At 35.0% G+C, this 19,828-nt stretch overlaps 1 protein-coding gene and 1 long non-coding RNA gene across 2 annotated transcripts in view; one reads left to right on the top strand and one right to left on the bottom strand.

Annotated features, from left to right (window-relative positions):
• Positions 1–19,828, bottom strand: part of LOC132698924 (matrix metalloproteinase-14-like) — a 176,653-nt gene that overhangs the window by 17,090 nt on the left and 139,735 nt on the right. The window contains exon 3 of the mRNA XM_060665252.1: positions 10,417–10,563. Within this exon, the coding sequence (XP_060521235.1) occupies positions 10,417–10,563 (147 nt within the window). The remainder of the gene's footprint in view (positions 1–10,416; positions 10,564–19,828) is intronic.
• Positions 12,489–13,499, top strand: LOC132698925 (uncharacterized). Its single transcript, XR_009618449.1, has 2 exons — positions 12,489–12,686; positions 12,750–13,499. It is a non-coding gene; the product is annotated as an uncharacterized LOC132698925 (long non-coding RNA).

The following is a 19,828-nucleotide window of genomic DNA, read 5'->3' as shown; positions in this document are numbered from 1 at the left end:
ATTCAAATTTTCCGCCGAGAAATTTTTAAGAATAACTTTGTATAGTATGTATAGTATAGTTCAGTAAAGACGTATTCATTGGAAAACGGATGTACATGACGAATGAAAATTAATATGCTTAAATCATAGCAAGTGGTACGATATCGATCTTCCTAAAATACTGAAAGATCGGAATTTATTTCAAGCGCTGATAAACTTCTAGTTCATTAAACTCCGCTCGCGCCCAAACAAACTCGCAACTGCAGGGGTGTTTATTAAACTTTACAGAAACAAATAACCTATATTTAAATTAAAAATTGAAAAATTAAAAAATAAATTTGCAATGCCTGGGATTAGTAAATAGGGTGACAATTTAAAGATAAATTCCGTATCTCAGTTTTTAAGACCTACACACCATAAATCGTTTTTAAGTTAGGGTAAGGTCTGTTCATAGATATAAGAAAGTGAACAATTGCTTTTGAATGGGATTATCCAAGGGGGGTCATTAACATACAATGCAACAAGATTATTACCTAAAGATTCGGAATTTAAATTCAGGCAAAATTGTGGTCCGTCATAGAAAATAATTTTATACCTACCCGTGTTTAATATTCTTTGGTTTGGTATACTACTTAGTTTAAGTTTATTAGTAATTATTTTTATTTCGTGTGTAATACAGCGTGTGTTGAATCGTGTGCGAATTATGCAAAATATGTGCGAGTCTAGTGCATCTCACGATATGCTCCCGCCCAAATGTAGAAAACAGTATTCTATTGAAACTAAGGAAGTTATGAACAATGTTTATTTGACTCTCATTGAACGTGGTGCCAGCAAGTAAGCATCTTTAGAAGAAACGGCCACATTGACGAAAATTCCAACATCAACTGTATGGAAAATTGTGAATAATCCCGTTTCAGCGAGGAAAAAAAGAAGCGATGCTGACATTTTCTGGAGTGTAGATAAAAGTGATCAAAATATAATACGGCGTAAAATTTACCAGTTATGCGAGGAACAAAGCGTGCCTACATAAGATATCTTAATTAGGAGGCTTGAAAAAGATGAAACCGGTGTTAAATGTGGCAGAACTACCTTATGGAAGTGTATTCAACACATGGGTTTTAGATTTACAAAAATTGACAAAATGCAAGTTTTAATGGAATCTTTTAGAATTCGGAAATGGCGACTGGAATATCTAGAAAAAAAATAGGATTTACAGAGAACAACAAAGGCCAATTATTCCTTCCAAAATTTCTCCCCTATTTGAAATCATAATTTAACTGTAATTTGTTTTACCACCTTGCTGCAAACTAGGACGTTACATTCACACGAAGGAATGTTGATCCATTTCTCAACAACCGCTACAACGAATTGCTGGAGGTATTCAGTGCGATGTAAATATGTTACATTTACATTCAGTGCTGTATTAATCTTAGTAATGCTGCACCGTTGGTTGCAGTGTATTCTCGGCGTATTACTATACCCTGCCAAGTGGTTACTTTTCTAAAAAGCTCCTTCATAAGTTAAATTTGAGTTATTACTTCTTGGCAGGAAATATAGCTTCACACTTATTTTAATTTTGTTTTGTTAATTCCAATATACATTTTTATTATTTGATTTTCCCGTTTTAATAACAAATTATATCTGATATTGGCATGTTAGAATTTTAATTTTAAATGCAGCTCCACTTTCCCATTATGATTATTTTTTTACTCCCTATTCTGAATTATTTAGTTATCAGGTGCGCAAACTCTCTTTTTTTTGGGTAGATTTAAAACGCTATGTCCTACATAAAATATGCATAATATACTATGGTATTGTACATACTTTTAAACCTTTCTTAAAAACAAATTAGAACCATTAAAATATTGTTCAAAGCAGCGGATTTGAACAATTCTCAACCCAAACACAATCAAGAGTTCGACATAAAATCGCCAATACTCGTAAAAGCTGGCTCGTCAATAATATCATATATAGGATTAATTTATTTCCCAATTATCTCAATGAAGGCCTTAATAAAACCTTCTATAAATTTTTCATGCGGCCATCACAAGGACCCTAAATGAACGAATGTGATATTTGACCCGAATCATTTGGTTTCGATATAAAAGTCAGTAGCGTATCATATAAGGGGAATATTTATTGTTTCCACATATTGCGTCAGGCCCATATTGTGTTGAACGTTACGCGTAAAAAAAATAAAATTTTGAAAAATAAAGCGCTTTTAAATGGCGATAAAGGAAGGTTCGAGGTGTACTATAAATTCTCCATTTTTATTCAAGCAATTTGAAAAGCGCACCTTTGAAAGTCCTAAACTGATAAAATTATATTTTTGAACCTTCATATTGAAACTGTATTAAAAATTGTGGATTGATGGATTTTACAAATGCGCAAGTGCTGGTCGGGATGTTTGGAATCCGCGAAAGCACAGCGGGACTTGACGGATTTGAATTTCCTAAATAACCACTTATAGAAATAATTACTATGCCCATCTTAATAATTATGGATTAATAAGGCTACCTTGATTTAGCATTAACCAATAATAGTATATTATGCAACAAGTGCGGTAAACGTCATTTGACTCACGAGTTTTTAATAAAAGTTTACCGAATGTGTCGCATACTATACTTTTTCTACGACCGTTAGTTTTTGGTTACATTTTCGCAAAACAACACGAATACATTCACTGACATGACCGTCAGAATTGACAAACGTCAAAATTCAAAGCGTGGGAAATATCTCCGACAATATCCGATTGCTCCCAAATCCGTGCGGTAAAATCCCGGAATTGTCCGAAGTGGCTCGGATTCATGGGAAACGAAACCGACGTGGTAAAGTGACGCTTCCCGCACGCTAGATCGGTGCGTAATTAGGTATTTTACGGGAGTAGAAAAAATATGTTTCGGGATTGAACAAGAAGGTAAATTTTGGCGAACACAGAAGTAGAGTATTAATGCAACCTTTATATTCTTGGATTTATATCAAATTTACGGAAAGCGGATTTGGATCTGAAGCTTCTGAAATTGGAATGCATCATTTATTTAAAAGTACCTAAAATTTTATATATTTTAAAAAATATGAATCCATCAAATTTAACATCATACATTTAACAATTTATTATTCCTGTCTCGCTTTTATTTGAGTCAAATAAGATGTGTATCTAAGCTCCGAAAATACATTTACATGTTCTGAGTGCAATAAGTCATTGAATATTTCATTCTGTAAGTCTCTATGACAAGTATGATTACTTAATTGTTAGTAACATTTAACGACTATTTCGATCCATTACTAAGTTGAAATAACAAAGTAAATCTGACTGAGGAACACTATCATGAACAATTTAAACGGCGTTGGCATGGAACTGAATGGGAGTATGCTACATCTAGGTGAACAAAAAGCAGTGGATTGGATTGGACTGGATTTAAGCAGTTCCTTTACATGAAGGGCGTTTGAACAGCGAAACAAACCATTGGAGCAACGTTTGGTCTATCTGTAGATTATAATCTGGGAGCTGTCAGTGCATTGGTTGTAGAAGAGATCATTGAAAAGGTTAAAAGAAGAAATTTTCTGAAAGACCACTCCGATCTAATTATAATCAGATCTGAGAAAGGTAATGTTACAGTACAAGATTATCGAAAAACTTCGAGTTTGTGCTATATTATGAACTGTAAAAACAGTGTTAAATTGAGAATAAATAATAACGGTTTCAGCTCTATTTTCGCCAATTTTTACATTGCATTGTATGGTTTGCTTTCCTAGACAGCCTTTCGGTGATTTGCGTATGAATCTTTATGGTTTTTGGGGCGATAGCCTTTATAATTCTGAAACGAGGTATAATTTTCAACAATAAAATTGACAGTAATGTTCCAAGTAAGATAAAGAAGAATATTGTACACTAGCACTTTCCGTTTCGGTTTTATGTTCCCATTTGATGTTGATATATTTTTTCTGTAGAGGTTTAAACGGTATTATTATATGTAAGTGTATACATTTTTTTAACAATCAACTTTCTTTTGATAGTTTGTTTCTATCTATACTTTTAGCCTCTTGACACTGTTGTGTCAAAAATTTACTTTTCAATAAGAAATCGCTGCTTGAACATCTTGCTTCCAGTTTCCTTTTCTTTGCTTTGAGCAGAGCATACTAGCCTGCCTAATGTTGATAATTAAGAAACGGAGAAAATGCAAAAGGCGTTTTTTGTATTTTTTGTCTGTACTAAAAAGGCACGTTCTCCAATAATAGAGAATTTGTTGCATTTCATTGCTAGATAAAGACCCTGTCCGCTATTTTGGTTTGTTACATTACAATGGACCGATTCAGATACTTTATTGCTTTCTTATATATGAATAAATTCACACTATAACGTAAAAGCAAAACGTTATTTGATGAATTAATGAAATAATATTGCAAACCGAATCCGGTAGTTCAAAGGGGTTTCAGTTTTTAGTGTTTTGTAAAGTGACTTGTGTGTGTCTGTCTGTCCAGTCTTTATTAAAATGACGAATTAGTTAAAAACGTTATTAAAGATCTAAACGACTAACTAAACTAACAGTGAAAGAAAATTTAATATTTATAAAAACAAATTATTGTTTTGAACCTATAGCACTGACGAAATTGGAGGCTACCTCTGTTTCTTTAACATAGGCTTCAAGAGTTTGCATCTGCAAAGAATAGTTTGTAAATTTAAGAATTGTATGTTGTGTAATTTGCTCTTACGAGGTTGGCGCCAAAATTTCCCGGCCTGACATAGATGCAGCTCCAGTATCACGATAAATCTTTGTTTTCTTTTAAATACATATCTTAGTAGGCTGCGAAAAAAAAATTGAAGTCTTGCGTCAAATAGTTTTTTATTGAGAGCATTTTAAACAACACGTGTCAGAAAAAATGTCGCAAATAACGCAAATTGAGTATAGAGCAGTCATAAAGTTTTTGACAAAAGAAGGGTTAGCAAAATTATTAAAGAAAGGCTGGATGGAGTGTACGGCCAAAGTTCTCCCTCGTATTCCGTAGTGAAAGAATGAGCAAAACGTTTTCGAATGGGGCAGGAGTCCCTTGAAGATGATTCAAGAACTGGTCGACCAGTGGAGATCATAACGGAAGATATTGTTGCGATTGTGGAAGAGGTGGTATTGAGTGATCGACGTTTAAAGGTCAAGGAAATATCAGAAATTACTAAGCTTTCTGATACAAGTGTTCGTCGAATCCTGCATGATCATTTAGGTATGCATAAGATTAGTGCAAGATGGGTGCCTAAAAACCTTTAGGTTATTCAAAAATAACGCCGTGTCTAGTGTGTGCGGTCTTTTTTAGAACTCTGTGGGTCGGAACCGAAACCTATTGTGACGGAAGATGAAACTATGGCTCTCTATTATGAGCCTCTATCGAAAAAAGAATCAATGGAGTGGCGTCGTAAGGGTGAAGCACCTCCAAGAACATTCAGAGTCTGTCAGTAAACAAAAAAGGTGATGGCCGCGATCTTTTGGGAATGTGAAGGAATTCTTTTGATAGATTTTAAAGAAACGAATACCACTGTCAATGGTACATATTACGCAACATTATTACATAATTTGCGAGACTGCATACGTGTAAAACGTCGAGGAAAACTGACCAGAGGCGTGCGTCTTTTGCACGATAATGCACCTGTCCATACTGCTGGTGTTGCACAAGCTGCCATTTTAGAGTGTGGGAGATATAGCCCCCAGCGATTATTATTTGTTTGGATATTTGGATATTTGAAAAAGGACTTACGTGGACGGCGGTTTAACGAAGAACTTGAGTGAAAAGAGGCTGTTTTAGCTCATTTTGCAGACAAACCAAAAGAATATTTTTTTCAAGGGATTGAGTTGTTAATAAAGAGATGTAACAAGTGTATTGAAGTTAAGGGGGATTATATTGAAAAATAATAAAAAAATGTTACTCTACTTTGTTTCTTTCATATTTAGGCCGGGAAATTTTGGCGCTGTCCTCGTATCTGAATGTATCAATGATACTGTTGAATTATTAATTGTGTTACAATTCTTTTTATAATCGTTGTCTCTGTACGATTTTTCTGTTTTAGATTTTATGTATTGCGATTTGCTATGCAAGTATCAACGTATGTATCTATGAATAAAAAACTGTTATCACGATTTTTTTGTTTCATTTTTATTTATTCAAAAGGTTGGTAAAGAACGGGTTTAATTATTAAGAAATCGTCCCGGCTTTTTTTTAAATAACATTAATGTTACTAATTTCATAACGCATATTTGCCATTTTTGTTCATTTCGATACAAATATTCTGAAAATTTGGGATTTTTTTCTTGCATTTTTCCGCTGCTAACTAATAATACAGTAAGTTTTGAAACGACTCTTAACAAATATAAACATTTATAAATCGCATGCGCGGGGATTGCAGGAAACCTCGTTTTCAACCAATAGAACCTAGCGGCGATCAACAACCGACATGGCCGCTGACAGTTCCCGCATTCGACGCATACGATCAGCTGCAGCTGCTATATGGCTTTGGAGTTGGTCAATTTTACAAAAATCGGCTGCTACAAGACCCCAACTTTTGTATTTAAAAGCCGAACGTTATACTGTTATATACTTTCTAAAGGTTTACGTTTGAAAAAAAATCCACTTTGTCAATTGGTCTCCTCCATTTCCGCCGAACGTAATAATTAAAACGCAGCTCTGCGATGCGGACTTTACGACCGCCGAAATCGTAAAAATAGAGACACACAGGTTTATATTTCAGGCGCGTGTCATTCGCAGCGACTTTGCGATATTTGAATACCGATATTAATACAATAATACAATGTCTGTTCACTCGGACGATCCTGGCGAGGGGGAGCGAAATGAAACGACGCAGGCTGCTGCCGGGACTGATGAAATTTCCATCTTTATTCGAATTTGGAATTATCCACCGGTGGTCTTGTTCAAATCCAATCGTTGCCGTGTCTGTTTGGGCGACGTGTGGCGCGACGTCGACTTGTTTGAAGTGCGTTTTCATTATGGATTTATCCGACATCGCGGAAGTTGTGCTCGGAGGGGGGTTTGGGGGAGGGTGGTTTTCAAAAAAATTTGCCAGAAAACTTGTCATTTTAGGGGAAAAGTTATGCTTTGGAGTCACAGGACTGAGACTCTGTAACTAGTATCATATTACCAAGAGAAGGAACCATAAAGCGTTTGTTATTTTTTTATTTTGGATGACTGATGTTTGTTACTTCGTTTTCGAACATTTAATTTAAATTAATTTAATTAAAATTAGCATAAAATATAGAATAGAATAACCGCATTCCATGTAGGTATTTGTTCAGTTCGTATTCTCTCCTGAAACCTCATAGGAGATAAAGATTTTAAAAATTTGTGTTCATAATCCCCAACTTAAATTACAGATGTATCCTGTTTTGAGACATTTACTGCGTAAGCAGGAGAACTGACGACGGATCTCAAATCTAAAAATTGCAAAAAGTAACGAGAGATAGAAGTGAACGAATTAATCTGCAAGGGAGAATAGATTCATTGAATTGTTTCGACTAAATAAGGAGCTACTTTTGAATTTATTTAACGAATTGCTCCCACACATGGAAAATAGTAATAGGAATTGGATCTGTTTTCGCCAAAGTGAACAAGGAAATGCTGAAATTAAAAGAGCTTTCGCCTTGAAGTTCGGAGATACGTTCGGCTCCATCGAATGTATCCGAAAGCGCATACAGAGTTTAAAAATGCTGCAATACCGAAATAATCTCTCCGTCTTCACATAAAACGAATTACAGAGTCCCACTCCAGACGTCGAACTAAGCCATGAAATTGATGCGATGCATTTAAGCAAGGGACAAATGGGGGGGAGGAGTGTTGCATAAAAATGAATGGTAATCACGTAAGGTGGGAGAAACTGATTTTCGGGAGGGGAAATAAATCATTGGCCTGCGAGATTATAATGCAACAATATTAAAGTTTTCATATATATACAATCGGGGTTAAAATGTTCTCCGACGTCATCCGACCTGCCACTAATCGAATTTAAGTGTCTATCCCCCTCCCTTCCAGCTCTTTCTGAGTCTTCTTCTATTTTTTTTTACCCTGCGGCGTCTAGCTTATAACTTGTTTGGCTAATCCTCTATACCGTGCCCCTACCACTTTCGTCTGTTTTACTTCCATGATTTTCTGGTCCTTTTTGTTTTTTTATTCTCTCGATTCTTGACCTTGAGCCGCGGCACGTCTCCAAAAATTCATTTCTGTGACTTCCATACGTCATTATACTATTATTTATTTATTTATTTAAAGAAGTCAGGTAGATTGTAGTATAAAGTATTAAATAGTTACAGATGCATTGTAAGTAATGATGATTTGACGAAACTTAACCTAAAGTCTAGGCTAACATACGCATTAACTCTAATAAAAAAACAAGAGAATGGGAATATACATAAATTAAAAATTACAGTTAATGGGCCAATAAAGTTTTTAACTTAGTAATAGATTGCGAAAAAAGTCGAGAAAATAGGTGAAAATTTTAAAATATTAGTTCTTGGTGTGGGCAGAAACAATGTGTTAATACGGGAACCAGAAAATTTATTCTATGTAATGGGTCAGAGCCATCAAAAATAATGGTAATAGGGGCGATCATTAAGGGACACATAACCAAATCTATTTAATAATATTGTATGCGAAAAGCCTCGTGGGGATATACTCCGTCCAACGTATAGCATACATACTTCAAAAACTTACGCTATTAATATGACTAAAGTCTCTGGTGCAACGTACCATAGCTTTTGAGGCTTCTACCAGTACCTTATTAACATGAGGAACAAAGGATAATTTAGAGTCGAATATTACTCCTAATCCAGAAAAAATGTTAGAACGGGAGACAGTTTCATCAAAAAGTTGGTAGTCATATTTCACACATTTCACCGATAGATTTGTGGTGGAAAAAGAGACTGCATTACACTTGGCTGTATTAAGTTGAAAGTTATCATTTAGGGCCAAATTGTTCATTTGCTCTAAACTAGGCTGGAGAGTAAGACAATCCTCTGAAAACCGGATTTAAAAAAAATTAAGTCGTCCGCATAGATAAAATAAACTGACACCAAGGTCCTTACCAATGTCATTGTTGATGAATTTATTTGTCGTCTTAAGGCCATTTCATATTTCTATTGATATTTTTTGTCTTGTTTTTCAATGTAGACTTTGTCTTTGATTGATCTGGTTTTAACATTATATTTCTTAAGAACTTTTAATTTGTGATCAATAATCACCAACAATTAGCGTGTTTTTTAGTATTAGTTTGTGCCCTGTGCGGTGAACGTTACAATTCGTAAAATATGGCATTTTCCGAGGTATTTGACTCAAAAGGAATTGGCGGCGGAGTGATAGATGAGCACAATAACAATGAAAGTCGAAAGTATTATTTGGATTTACGTATTATTATGTATTGTAGCATTCCATTCCTTGCAAATATATGGTAAAAATAACGTTGAAAAATATTTACAGAACGATAACATAAATCAACTGGGATAGTTGGAACTTTCAAGTTACATACACCGAATGATACAGCTGTCCTTCAACAGTCCTGTGATTCATCAACTACTGAACCTGAATGGGATGATAAAACCCTGGGATTCAAAAGAAGACGCATGCTTTCTGCAAATGACAGGCTTGCTTCCACTGTCTACACCTATATCCGATGAATTTAGATCATGTGAGGAACTAAAAAATAGCCTTTCTGGAAAAACTCTGCTTGAAATATTTTTCAATGACGAAGTGATTTGATTTTAAATTTTACATTGCTTTGCGAGTTTTAAAAACTGATAAAACAATTACTCAAAGAAATATTGCACCCGCCATAGATGAATAATAATAAAGCCCGAAGGAGATGTAGAATCTGCCACAGCGACACAATTTACGTTTGTAATAAGTGTAGTGTGCATTTACATACTTCATGCTTTGTAAAATATCACCAAAAATGAAACCGGTTGTTGCCAGTGGTGCACTCAGGCATCATAAAATATTATGCATTCTTTTGTATCAAATCAGGTTCTATTTGGAAAACAATCTACTTTTAGTTGTTTTCTGTCGAATTTGAACTTTCTTTTGTATATTTATGTATAAATTATATGTTACATCTAATGTGCTCCAAAACATTATTTATTGTATTTTTTTGTATGTTTAGAGTTTTTATTTTTATTTTTTGACACATGTAATGTGTTCTTAAGTGCAACAAAATAAATAATTTCAGAGCAAAAAATGATATGGGTTAACCGGCCAATAAAAATGGGAATGTCTGAACACCGCATTTTATTATTGTTCATTTGCTTTCATTCATTTCATGCTGTTCATTGTTTTCTATTCGTTTAGGCTTTTATGTTAAAATTTTGTTAACAGCTGCCATATTTACGTATTCTGTATCAGCAAATAAGAAAATCAACATACGCAGATGCCAAGCTTAAAAAAATTGTTTACCTGTAAAAATAAATAAGGATATCCGCTTTGTCGCTATCGACTTCGGTGAACGTCAATCTCGAATGTTTAGACCACACCTCTAAGGCTTTCGAGATAACGTAACGTACTTCGTAGGGGTCGAGATTTTGCAGCTTCTGGGTTCGTAAGCTGAAAAAAAAAACAAAGTAAAAATGTTTGTTTCAAACATAAATTAACCGTTGAGATACACAAAACACCGAGAAATAAATAAGAGAAAAGTTTAATAAGGGTTACTATTTTGACGCATAGGCAGTTGTGTTTGCATTTCCCACTTAATCAATTCAATTAGAAGCATGATCTCACAAGGTTTTTTTTTAATAACATGCTATATCCATATTATGTATTATACGCTACATTAGCACACAAATATACAGTGGGTGGGTTAAAAAGTGGAAGTCGATACCAAGACGATTGATTGGTGTCAATCAATAAAATGGCTTGCAAGATCTCCAGATATTACTTCACTGGATTTTTTCCTCTGGGGATGTCTAAAATTAAAAGGGTATAAGAAAAAAGGATAAACTTTAGATGATTTAAAATTAGTTATGAATTAGATACGAAATTTAACGCCGAATTCTAAAATGGATATGATATGATTAAATGATATGCTCCATTAAAAAAAAAAAAATTAAATCAATTTGTCCATATTTTAGACGTTCACTGTATATATTACTGTATTATGTTTAATATAAATGCAAAATTTCAGTTTTTGAGATAAATTGAGAACGGATTTTAAATGACGTATTAATCATAAAAATTATTTGTCAAAATTCTTAAAAGGCAAAAAACGTAATTTAACTACAATTTAACTGATGTCACACTGGTTTTGGAATGATTAATGGATGAAATTTGCTGTCTTTTATAATAGTATACTGTTATGACTGGAACATAGAACGATCAAAAGAGGACCCGGAAATCAGTTACACAGCATGCTGGCAGTCCGAATAAAAGCCGTTAGGCCGGAAGGTACCAGAGAAAGATGGCTTCTGATCGTCGGGCATCATTTTTAAAGTAAAACTTGTTGTATACTATTTTTTTTAAGTTTATGACGGAAAGCTTCATAACTTTTGTGCTTGTGTGTGAATTATAAATATGAATAGGAGTATCAATCATAATTCAATTCAAATAAAAAAACCAAACGATTTCTTTACAACTTAGAAAAACAAGGAAGCGTAAAATTGGTTCCATACTGCGAGAATAATGTAAATTTATATTTTACCAACATTATCGCACAAGTGAGAGATATTTTTATCCGATTTAAGAAGGTTATGATCGACCCCCAGTGTCAAGCGTTGCAGATTTGTGCTGTTCAAAAGCTCATAGAAAGCGTCGAAGAAATCGCGTTACAAGTAGCTGTAGCGATGTCACATTTTAACATTCCAGCATTTTTCGTGAGGAAAGCGGTGTTGCCGAACTAGCGATTGTAATTATTACGCGCCGGGTCCCCGTTATGGAATAATGTATATTTCGTTTAATCAACATTCGTCGATAGAGAAAGTTCGACCCAACATGCCTCAAGAGTCTTCTCTGAATTATGCTGTGGCCAGTGAGAGTCGGAGGGAGAGGGGGGGACTCATATAACTTCGAACACTAAGATGGTGAGGCAGGCAGTCAGCGCCCGCAGATGCCGACGAACCCAATTGACGTTTAATTTGTTTAAAGTCAAACTTAAATTAACTAAGGGTCCGTGTGTCGCTTACATAATCGAATTCACGACTACGCGCCTTCATAGCCGATATATTGGGGCCCCGAACATAGACTTTATTGCCGGCGCGGTTGCGTTCCTCCATTACCCCCACTCTTTCGATGACTTGATGACCGAAGACGATTATTAAATTTGCAGTAATGATTAAGGCACAATTACCGGTACCGTCTACAGACCATCGATTATCTCTCGCAGAGGTCAGCAAAAATTATGTTGCATAAAAATTATTTCAACAATCTACAACCAAAATTAGCAATGATGCTAGCGTGCTAAGTTGAAAAAATAAACTCTAATTATATATGTTGCAGTCAAAGCATTCATTTAGTAAATGTATATATTTACTAGCCAATGCATACATTTGCTAAACTCTGCAGTTAAAGTATTCATTTTAAACGAAGTGAACATATTTGCTAGTGGATGTATGCATTCACGGACTGCTTCTAGTCAAAGTGGGAAGTGGGTTAAATTTACCGGGAAACCTAAAACCTAACCTCTTTATTCGTGCTGCACCGTTTGCTGTTTGTTGTTTTTCCGTTTGAGATTCTTGGTAAGTGAATTGTTTAAATTGTATGTGTCCAGAGTAATTAATAATTATTAATTATGTTTTTAGTCATAAATATAAAATGGATAAAGAAGCGATGAAAGTTAAATTCTACGAATATATTAACAATACTCCACAAAAAGTTAAAGGCTTTCGTATGACTGCGGAAAGATATACAAAACTAATAAATGATGTTAAATCCGCTAAATCTGCTCAGAAAAAAGAAAATGGTCACTTCTGGTTACTAAAACATTATGATATAGTGTATGTATGTAATGTGGATAAACTAATTGCACCAATAGCAAATGAAAAAGTGCTATATTATGTTACTGTTGAAGAATTGTTTGAAGTTTTATATGAAACTCATTTATCAATTGGACAAGGTGGACGAGATAGAATGAAAAAGGAACTTAACCTTCGCTTTAAAAATATAACAGCACAAGATATTCAAACATTTTTAAATAATTGTGAAGGGTGCCTTAAAAAAAGGGCGAATGAAAAGAAAGGCTTGGTGGTTAAGCCAATGGTGTTTTCTCGTTTTAATTCAAGATGTCAAGTAGATTTAATTGACTTCCAATCACAGCCAGATGATAAATTTAAATTTATATTGGCATACCAGGTGCACTTAACAAAGTTTGATGAAAGATGATAATGAAGTTGCTGATCAACTTCGAATTTTTTTACTATTTGGGGCACCATCTACACCAATACTACACCACAAATAGATGTGCACGCCTTAAATCAAAAAAATTGTGCAATTCCAAATGCCATGGAAGTTTGAATTGTTCAAACAAATAAAGTGTTTTTCTTATTTATAAATGTGTTTGTGTTTCAAATTATTTTCTTTCCATGTTAGTTAGTTAGTTAGTTTCTAGCTCTAGTGCAATAATCCTCGAGTCAATAATTAATTTAATTATTCGCTAAACTAAATTTTATTTTTAAATTCATCAATGAACGCTTTGACTGCAGTTGGTTAGTAACTGCATGCATTACCTAGTTAATGCATGCAGTTACTAGTTAAAGTGTTCATTCCAATAAAATGGGAAGTGAATGTATGCATTGGCTAGTAAATGTATACATTGACTGGACTGTACACTTTGACTGCAACATATACAACTTATGGCTAAAACCGTATATTCCGATTTAAATTACTGATATGTGTGTTTTTAAAAGCCTCATACAAGATTTTTTTCCATATATTTTGAAATAATAACTCACAATCCTGTATAAAACCTGTGACGCAGGTAAAAAGGGGTAAAAAGGTAAAGTAGGGAAAGCGGGATTTATATAGTACAATGACATACTAGCGTAATAACGTTAAAAGCAGGAACTAGTAATTTATAATGATATAGGATATATTTCCTTGTACTTGTTGAGGGCAGCTTTTAAGTATAGATCTTTTTAACGTTTATTTTGCTTATTGTTTGTTTCTTTTATATAGTAGTTCATTATTTATTGGTTCAGATATTACGTAGTTTTCTCCAGAACCTATAGTTAGTAAACCAAAGGTGAAGTAGGCACAATATTAAGTACAAATATAGTAATTTGAGTAATATTAAAAGCAATTTTAATGGTGACATTAAAAATAGGAAATATGGACTAGTAATCTTCAATAAAAAAATTTGTACAAACGACGTGTAAAAGATAAATAACAACATATACTATAATACTATTTTTACAAAATTGTTATGAATATTGTTCACATCGATTACAGGCATTTTCTAAACAATGTTGGCAATAAAAAAGTTCAGAGGTATGAATTCAATCATACATACTCGTAAATCAAATTTGATAACACACAATAACGTATTTTACCACAAACCGAAACTCAATTTTAGGTATTCGACGCGCGTTTCGCCAACCAAGTTGGCATCTTCAGGAGAAGTTTTAATCTTCTCCTGAAGATGCCAACTTGGTTGGCGAAACGCGCGTCGAATACGTAAAATTGAGTTTCGGTTTGTGGTAAAACGCGTTATTGTGTGTTACCACAGTGCCGAAGGTTCCAGTCAAGAATTTGACAAATTTGATAAATCGAAACAATTTTGTTTTGGGTCCTGTTTATTATTTGCCATTGTGGTGGTATATGTAGCGTTTGTTATTATGAATCGCAGCTTTAGCAGCGTTGACAATTCTAGAAAAGTCACTTGGTCTTGTTCTTGCCAGTAGATAATGAATAATCGCCTTAATTTCGAGATTATAAACTTGTAGATAGGCCAACGTGATCGATTCGTTACCTCCCATCCGAACCAATTAGAATTTATTTCATCCTTTACCGCAATCGCAATACGATACTCACGGGCAACTGCAAAGTATATAAACAGCGCGCCCTGCCGGCGAAACCGAGCACTTCCTTTAATTAAGTTTTCAACTCGGGAGAGTAATAAAACGAGAAAGAAAAGGGAATTATGTCGATGGTTTTTTTTTGTCTTTTTTCGGGTTCTTTGAGTTAAAGTGTGCGGTGTAATTTATATGCGAACGTTTCGAGATCATAAAGAGAAATACTTTGTGTGAAATACGTACCTACATATTAACTCCTTTAATATTTGTACGCTTGCGGACCGTGTAGAATATTTACATGTCAAATATGTTAAACGAGGGTTCATTGAGATATGCACCGAGTTCTACGTTTAAGGAAAGTCGACGCAAGTCGTTGTAAAGAAGCAGACTTATGAAATTTCTAACCATTTATAACCATACAAAATAATTTACAATACAGATAAAGCTCGTATGAACCTCGGTGTTTGCTATGGTATACCTGCAAACCAATCAACCGATTTACCAACAACTATTATAATATAAAATATTAACAACTACCGAACGACATTATTTACAATTCTTCTCCATTCCTCCTGCATCGGTTGTTGTTGATGAATCTAATAGAGCTTAACTGGAACTCTCTCAGTTAAACTCTGAAGAATGGATGATTGGAGAAATGTCAGGAAGTTCGATTGATCAACAGCCGCTCCAGGAGGAATCCAGAAAATATGTAATTACTATTACAATATCCTGTGAGTTAGAGTTAGACACCAATTTCTTGGTTAAGCCAGTATATACCACCGATTGTGACACGTTACATCAAATTTCGCATTTTAAATACAAAAATTTTAGGAATTGTCCAGAACCGCCAGGAAGCGATATTTAATTAAAAAAATAAACATCCTTAATTAAAAAACAGCCATTTATTACAAGGTGTTAATGTTCTATTGAGAAATGTCGAAAATCTTTATTAGTGAAGACCTAATAACGTCTATACCATTTACCATAACAGATATGGGGGAGATTAACTTTGGCATGTCAAGTGTTGTGTCAAGACTTGTGTTTATCTCGGAACCAAGATAAGTGAAACGTGGAATCACTCTCTGGAGATCAAATGCAGAATAGAGAAGGCCAGAGCCGCATTTCTGAAAATAGCAAAACTATTTAAATGCCGTGATCTATCACTGATCATACTATTGAGGGTTACGTCTTTCTAGTGCTACTCTACGGGGTGGAATCCTGGACTTTAACTGAGGCTGCTCGTACAAGAATCGAGTCATTTGAGATCTGGTTGTATAGACGTATTTCAAGAATCCCATGGATCGACCATATAACCAATCTTAGGGTCCTAGAAAGAATGAGTAAAGACAAGGAGCTGCTTCTCTTAATAAAAACATGCAAGCTTGAATATCTGGGACACATAATGAGGAACAGCGACCGGTATGACTTGTTATAGCTGATTCTGCATGGCAAGGTGGAAGGCAGGAGGAGGCCTGGTAGACGAAGGATATCGTGGTTGAAGAACTTGCGTACATGGTTCAATAAAACAACAGTAGGCCTTTTTCGTGCAGCAGTTGACAAAGTACGCATTGCCATGATGATCGCCAACATTCGTAACGGATAGGCACCACAAGAAAAAGAAGATGTTAAGTGTATAATTAATCCTCTATATTTGAGAAGAAAATCTGGCTCATTTCAATCTGGGAAGAGACATAAATGAAAGCTGTAATCAATCCAGATGGACAGCAATTAACCATAATCCTCTTTTAGGCATCTAGGAAAATGAAATTATAGAAATGAATCTTATTTCTATTTAGGTTAAGTTAGTAGCCATTCAATGTCTACGGTGTCGTTAATTAGTGTCTATCCACCCTCCTAAAAAAATCTCCCCAGCAAAATAGTTACATACTTGCATTATTTTTGGAATGTTATTAAAATGGTAACAACGATAATACAACTCCTTTTTGGTAGACGTAATGTACCTAAATCCGGTTGCGTTTATCCCCTCGGTCGCTCACTCAAGGAGGTTGTGATGGTTCAAAATACACATCACACCCAGGTTGAGTGAGTCACCGAATGGGTCAACTCCTTTATTAGCGGCGATCACCCAGGCCCTTGGCGGTTAGCGTGAATAGTTTGCAATCCATGGTTAGTACCGAAGCCACAGCAGTGTTCCCGCTAGCCAGAAGAGTTCAAGCTTCACCCTTTCGATTAATCAGACATCTCGTCTGCAACTGTATTGCGATGGTGGGGATTATATATATTGTGTAGATTATTTCAAAATTTGTATGAAAAAAAAAATTGTAATTGAAATAGTGTTTCAGTATACCTATGCCTATCTAAATAGGTCCACTTCGCTAGCTTAGCACATTCTCAAACAATGTAACGAACGACATTAAATTTTGCAATACTTGCTATTTTTGACGATCATTGTTTAATTAACAGCTGCACGAAACAGTTCGATCGAGGATTTTCCATACAATTGTCTTAGATTTTTCTCCTTCCAGGGCCTCTCTTGCTAATCACTTTTCCCTCCATTATGAGGTGCAGTATGGAATACTTCTCAGGGTGACGCATAATATGTCCAAAGTATTCTAGCTTACGCTGCTTGATGGTTAAAATTATCTCCGGATGTTTGTTAATTCGCTCTAGTACTACTGCGTTACTCACTCTATCCACTCAGCTGATCCTGAGTAGACGACGGTACATCCACATTTCGAACGCCTCTAGACGCTTGATGGTTGCGTCAGTGAGTGTCCATGACTACATCCCATATAGGAGAACCGGAAGTACGTAACATTTAACCATTTTCATTCGCAGTTTCAATATTAGATTATGGTTACAGAGAACTTTTTTCATTTTTACAAATGCTGCTCTTGCTTTTTCTATTCTAATTTTAATTTCATTAGATGGGCCCCATTTATCGTTGATGTTACTGCCCAAGTACGTCAACCTCCCAACTCGTTCCAGAGGTGCACCTTCCACATATATGCCATCATCCTGATGTGAGACATGTTTACTAATGATCATATATTTAGTTTCATTAACATTTAGTTTAAGTCCGTACTGAGCACACGAGTTAGTAACCTGATCAATCTCGTCAAAAATTTCTTCAGAATACAGGTTGAACAATAAAGGCGACAGAATGCATCCCTGGCGCACCCCCTCTTGATCTTCATATCATCGCTGAGATGCGGTCCAATTCTTACTACTGCTTTTTGATTCCAATACAAATTTTGAATAATTCGGACATCTCTGGTATCTAACCCAGCCCTTTTAAGAAGTTGAAGCAGTTTATCGTGTTGTACTTTGTCAAAAGCCTTTTCAAAATCAATACTACATATATATACATCATAATTCACGTGACGACATCTCTGAATCAGCACTTGCACACCAAACAGGGCTTCTCTCGTTCCCAAACCTTTACGAAAGCCCATCTGGGTTTCACCAATTCTTGTATTATATGTATTATGTGCAAGAATAGTTTTAAAACATGGCTCATCAGGCTGATAGTCCGATGGTCATTACATTTTGTTGCTCTGTTCTTTTTTGGAAGGCTGATTTCAACCAATCCTCGGGCATTATTCCAGCGTTATATACAACGTTGAAGAGTTCTGTCATTGCTTCTATTCCTTTATCTTTAAGCAGTTTAAGTACTTTGATTTTACTTCATGTATTTATTCATATCACTTTTTAAATTTTTGGCACACATCTTTTCCATAAATTGTCACCATTCTTCTTCTTATAGTGCCGTGACGATTTAACGATCGTTTGGTATCATGCTGGCCACCATGTTGACAATCACTGTTTTATTAATAGCTGCAAGAAACAGTTCGATCGAGGATTTTCCATACCATTGTCTTAGATCTTTCAACCATGATGTTCTTATCCAGTACTATAGTACTAATACATTTACTGAGTGACGTCAGACTTAATCACCGTAAATTCTCGAAGTGCCTCTAAAACAGTGTTTAATGAAACTATAAAGAATCAAACAACTCCCCAGTTCTCAAAAATAATTATTTTCAAAATGTTATCCGTGTTTCGTCCGCACGCATAAAGACGTCAATTCAAATGCACACAGTGTTTTTTAAAAGTATTTTAAAAAATTTACAAAATGCGTGTTAAATATATTTTTTATGTTAATTCAAAACGCCATGTGAAAATTCAAATGAACTGTGATTTAACAACGAACTTGGTAAATTTATGTTTTAAAATTTTCTGCGAAATTTGTAGATACACGTACACATATACACATGTAAAATTGTATGCAAGATGTAATTTTGCACATATGGGATACACTTGGCCAATGATCATGTGTGTAACTTTATATTAATTTTTGTGAAACATCTTCGAGCATGGGCGATTTGTTTTATTTATAGTGTTAATTGGGTATTTTGGTTTAATCGGCCGTGAACATTTTATGTTTAGACCCATTTCTTAGAAAATCAACAAAATTGAGGAAAAACCGATCGCATTTTGTTAATACGCATTAATTATGGGAGCGTTCCAATGCTCGTTTCGCCAATGCTAGTTAATTGTGAGCCAGCCGACCGTCCAAACGATGACAAACATGAATTCGAAGCTAAATCAGCAACACGACGTGTCGCGGCAGTCAACAATGGAGGCGCTGATTGACAAACTGCATCCTCGCAACCGCTAATAATCCCACGATTACAGCCGGGTCCAGGAAAGCTTATTGCTCTGTGCAGCAGTGTGTACACGGAAGAAATTTAGGCTTGTCCGATACACCTTTACTCCCTTATCCCTTATTCCACGCACTGATCATTGAATATGTACTATTTTCATTACTCTTGACCAAACTGGATCTAAACTTTAATGGAACCAGCGCAGTGGATAAATCTCTAAATCTAGGATCCGATATTTCAATG

This window comes from Cylas formicarius, unplaced genomic scaffold (genome assembly GCF_029955315.1).
Source record: "Cylas formicarius isolate icCylForm1 unplaced genomic scaffold, icCylForm1.1 PGA_scaffold_3__17_contigs__length_32017465, whole genome shotgun sequence".
In the NCBI taxonomy this organism is placed as follows: domain Eukaryota; kingdom Metazoa; phylum Arthropoda; class Insecta; order Coleoptera; family Brentidae; genus Cylas; species Cylas formicarius.
The sequence above is the reverse complement of the archived record's forward strand: the minus strand, read 5'-3'. Positions and strand labels throughout refer to the sequence as shown.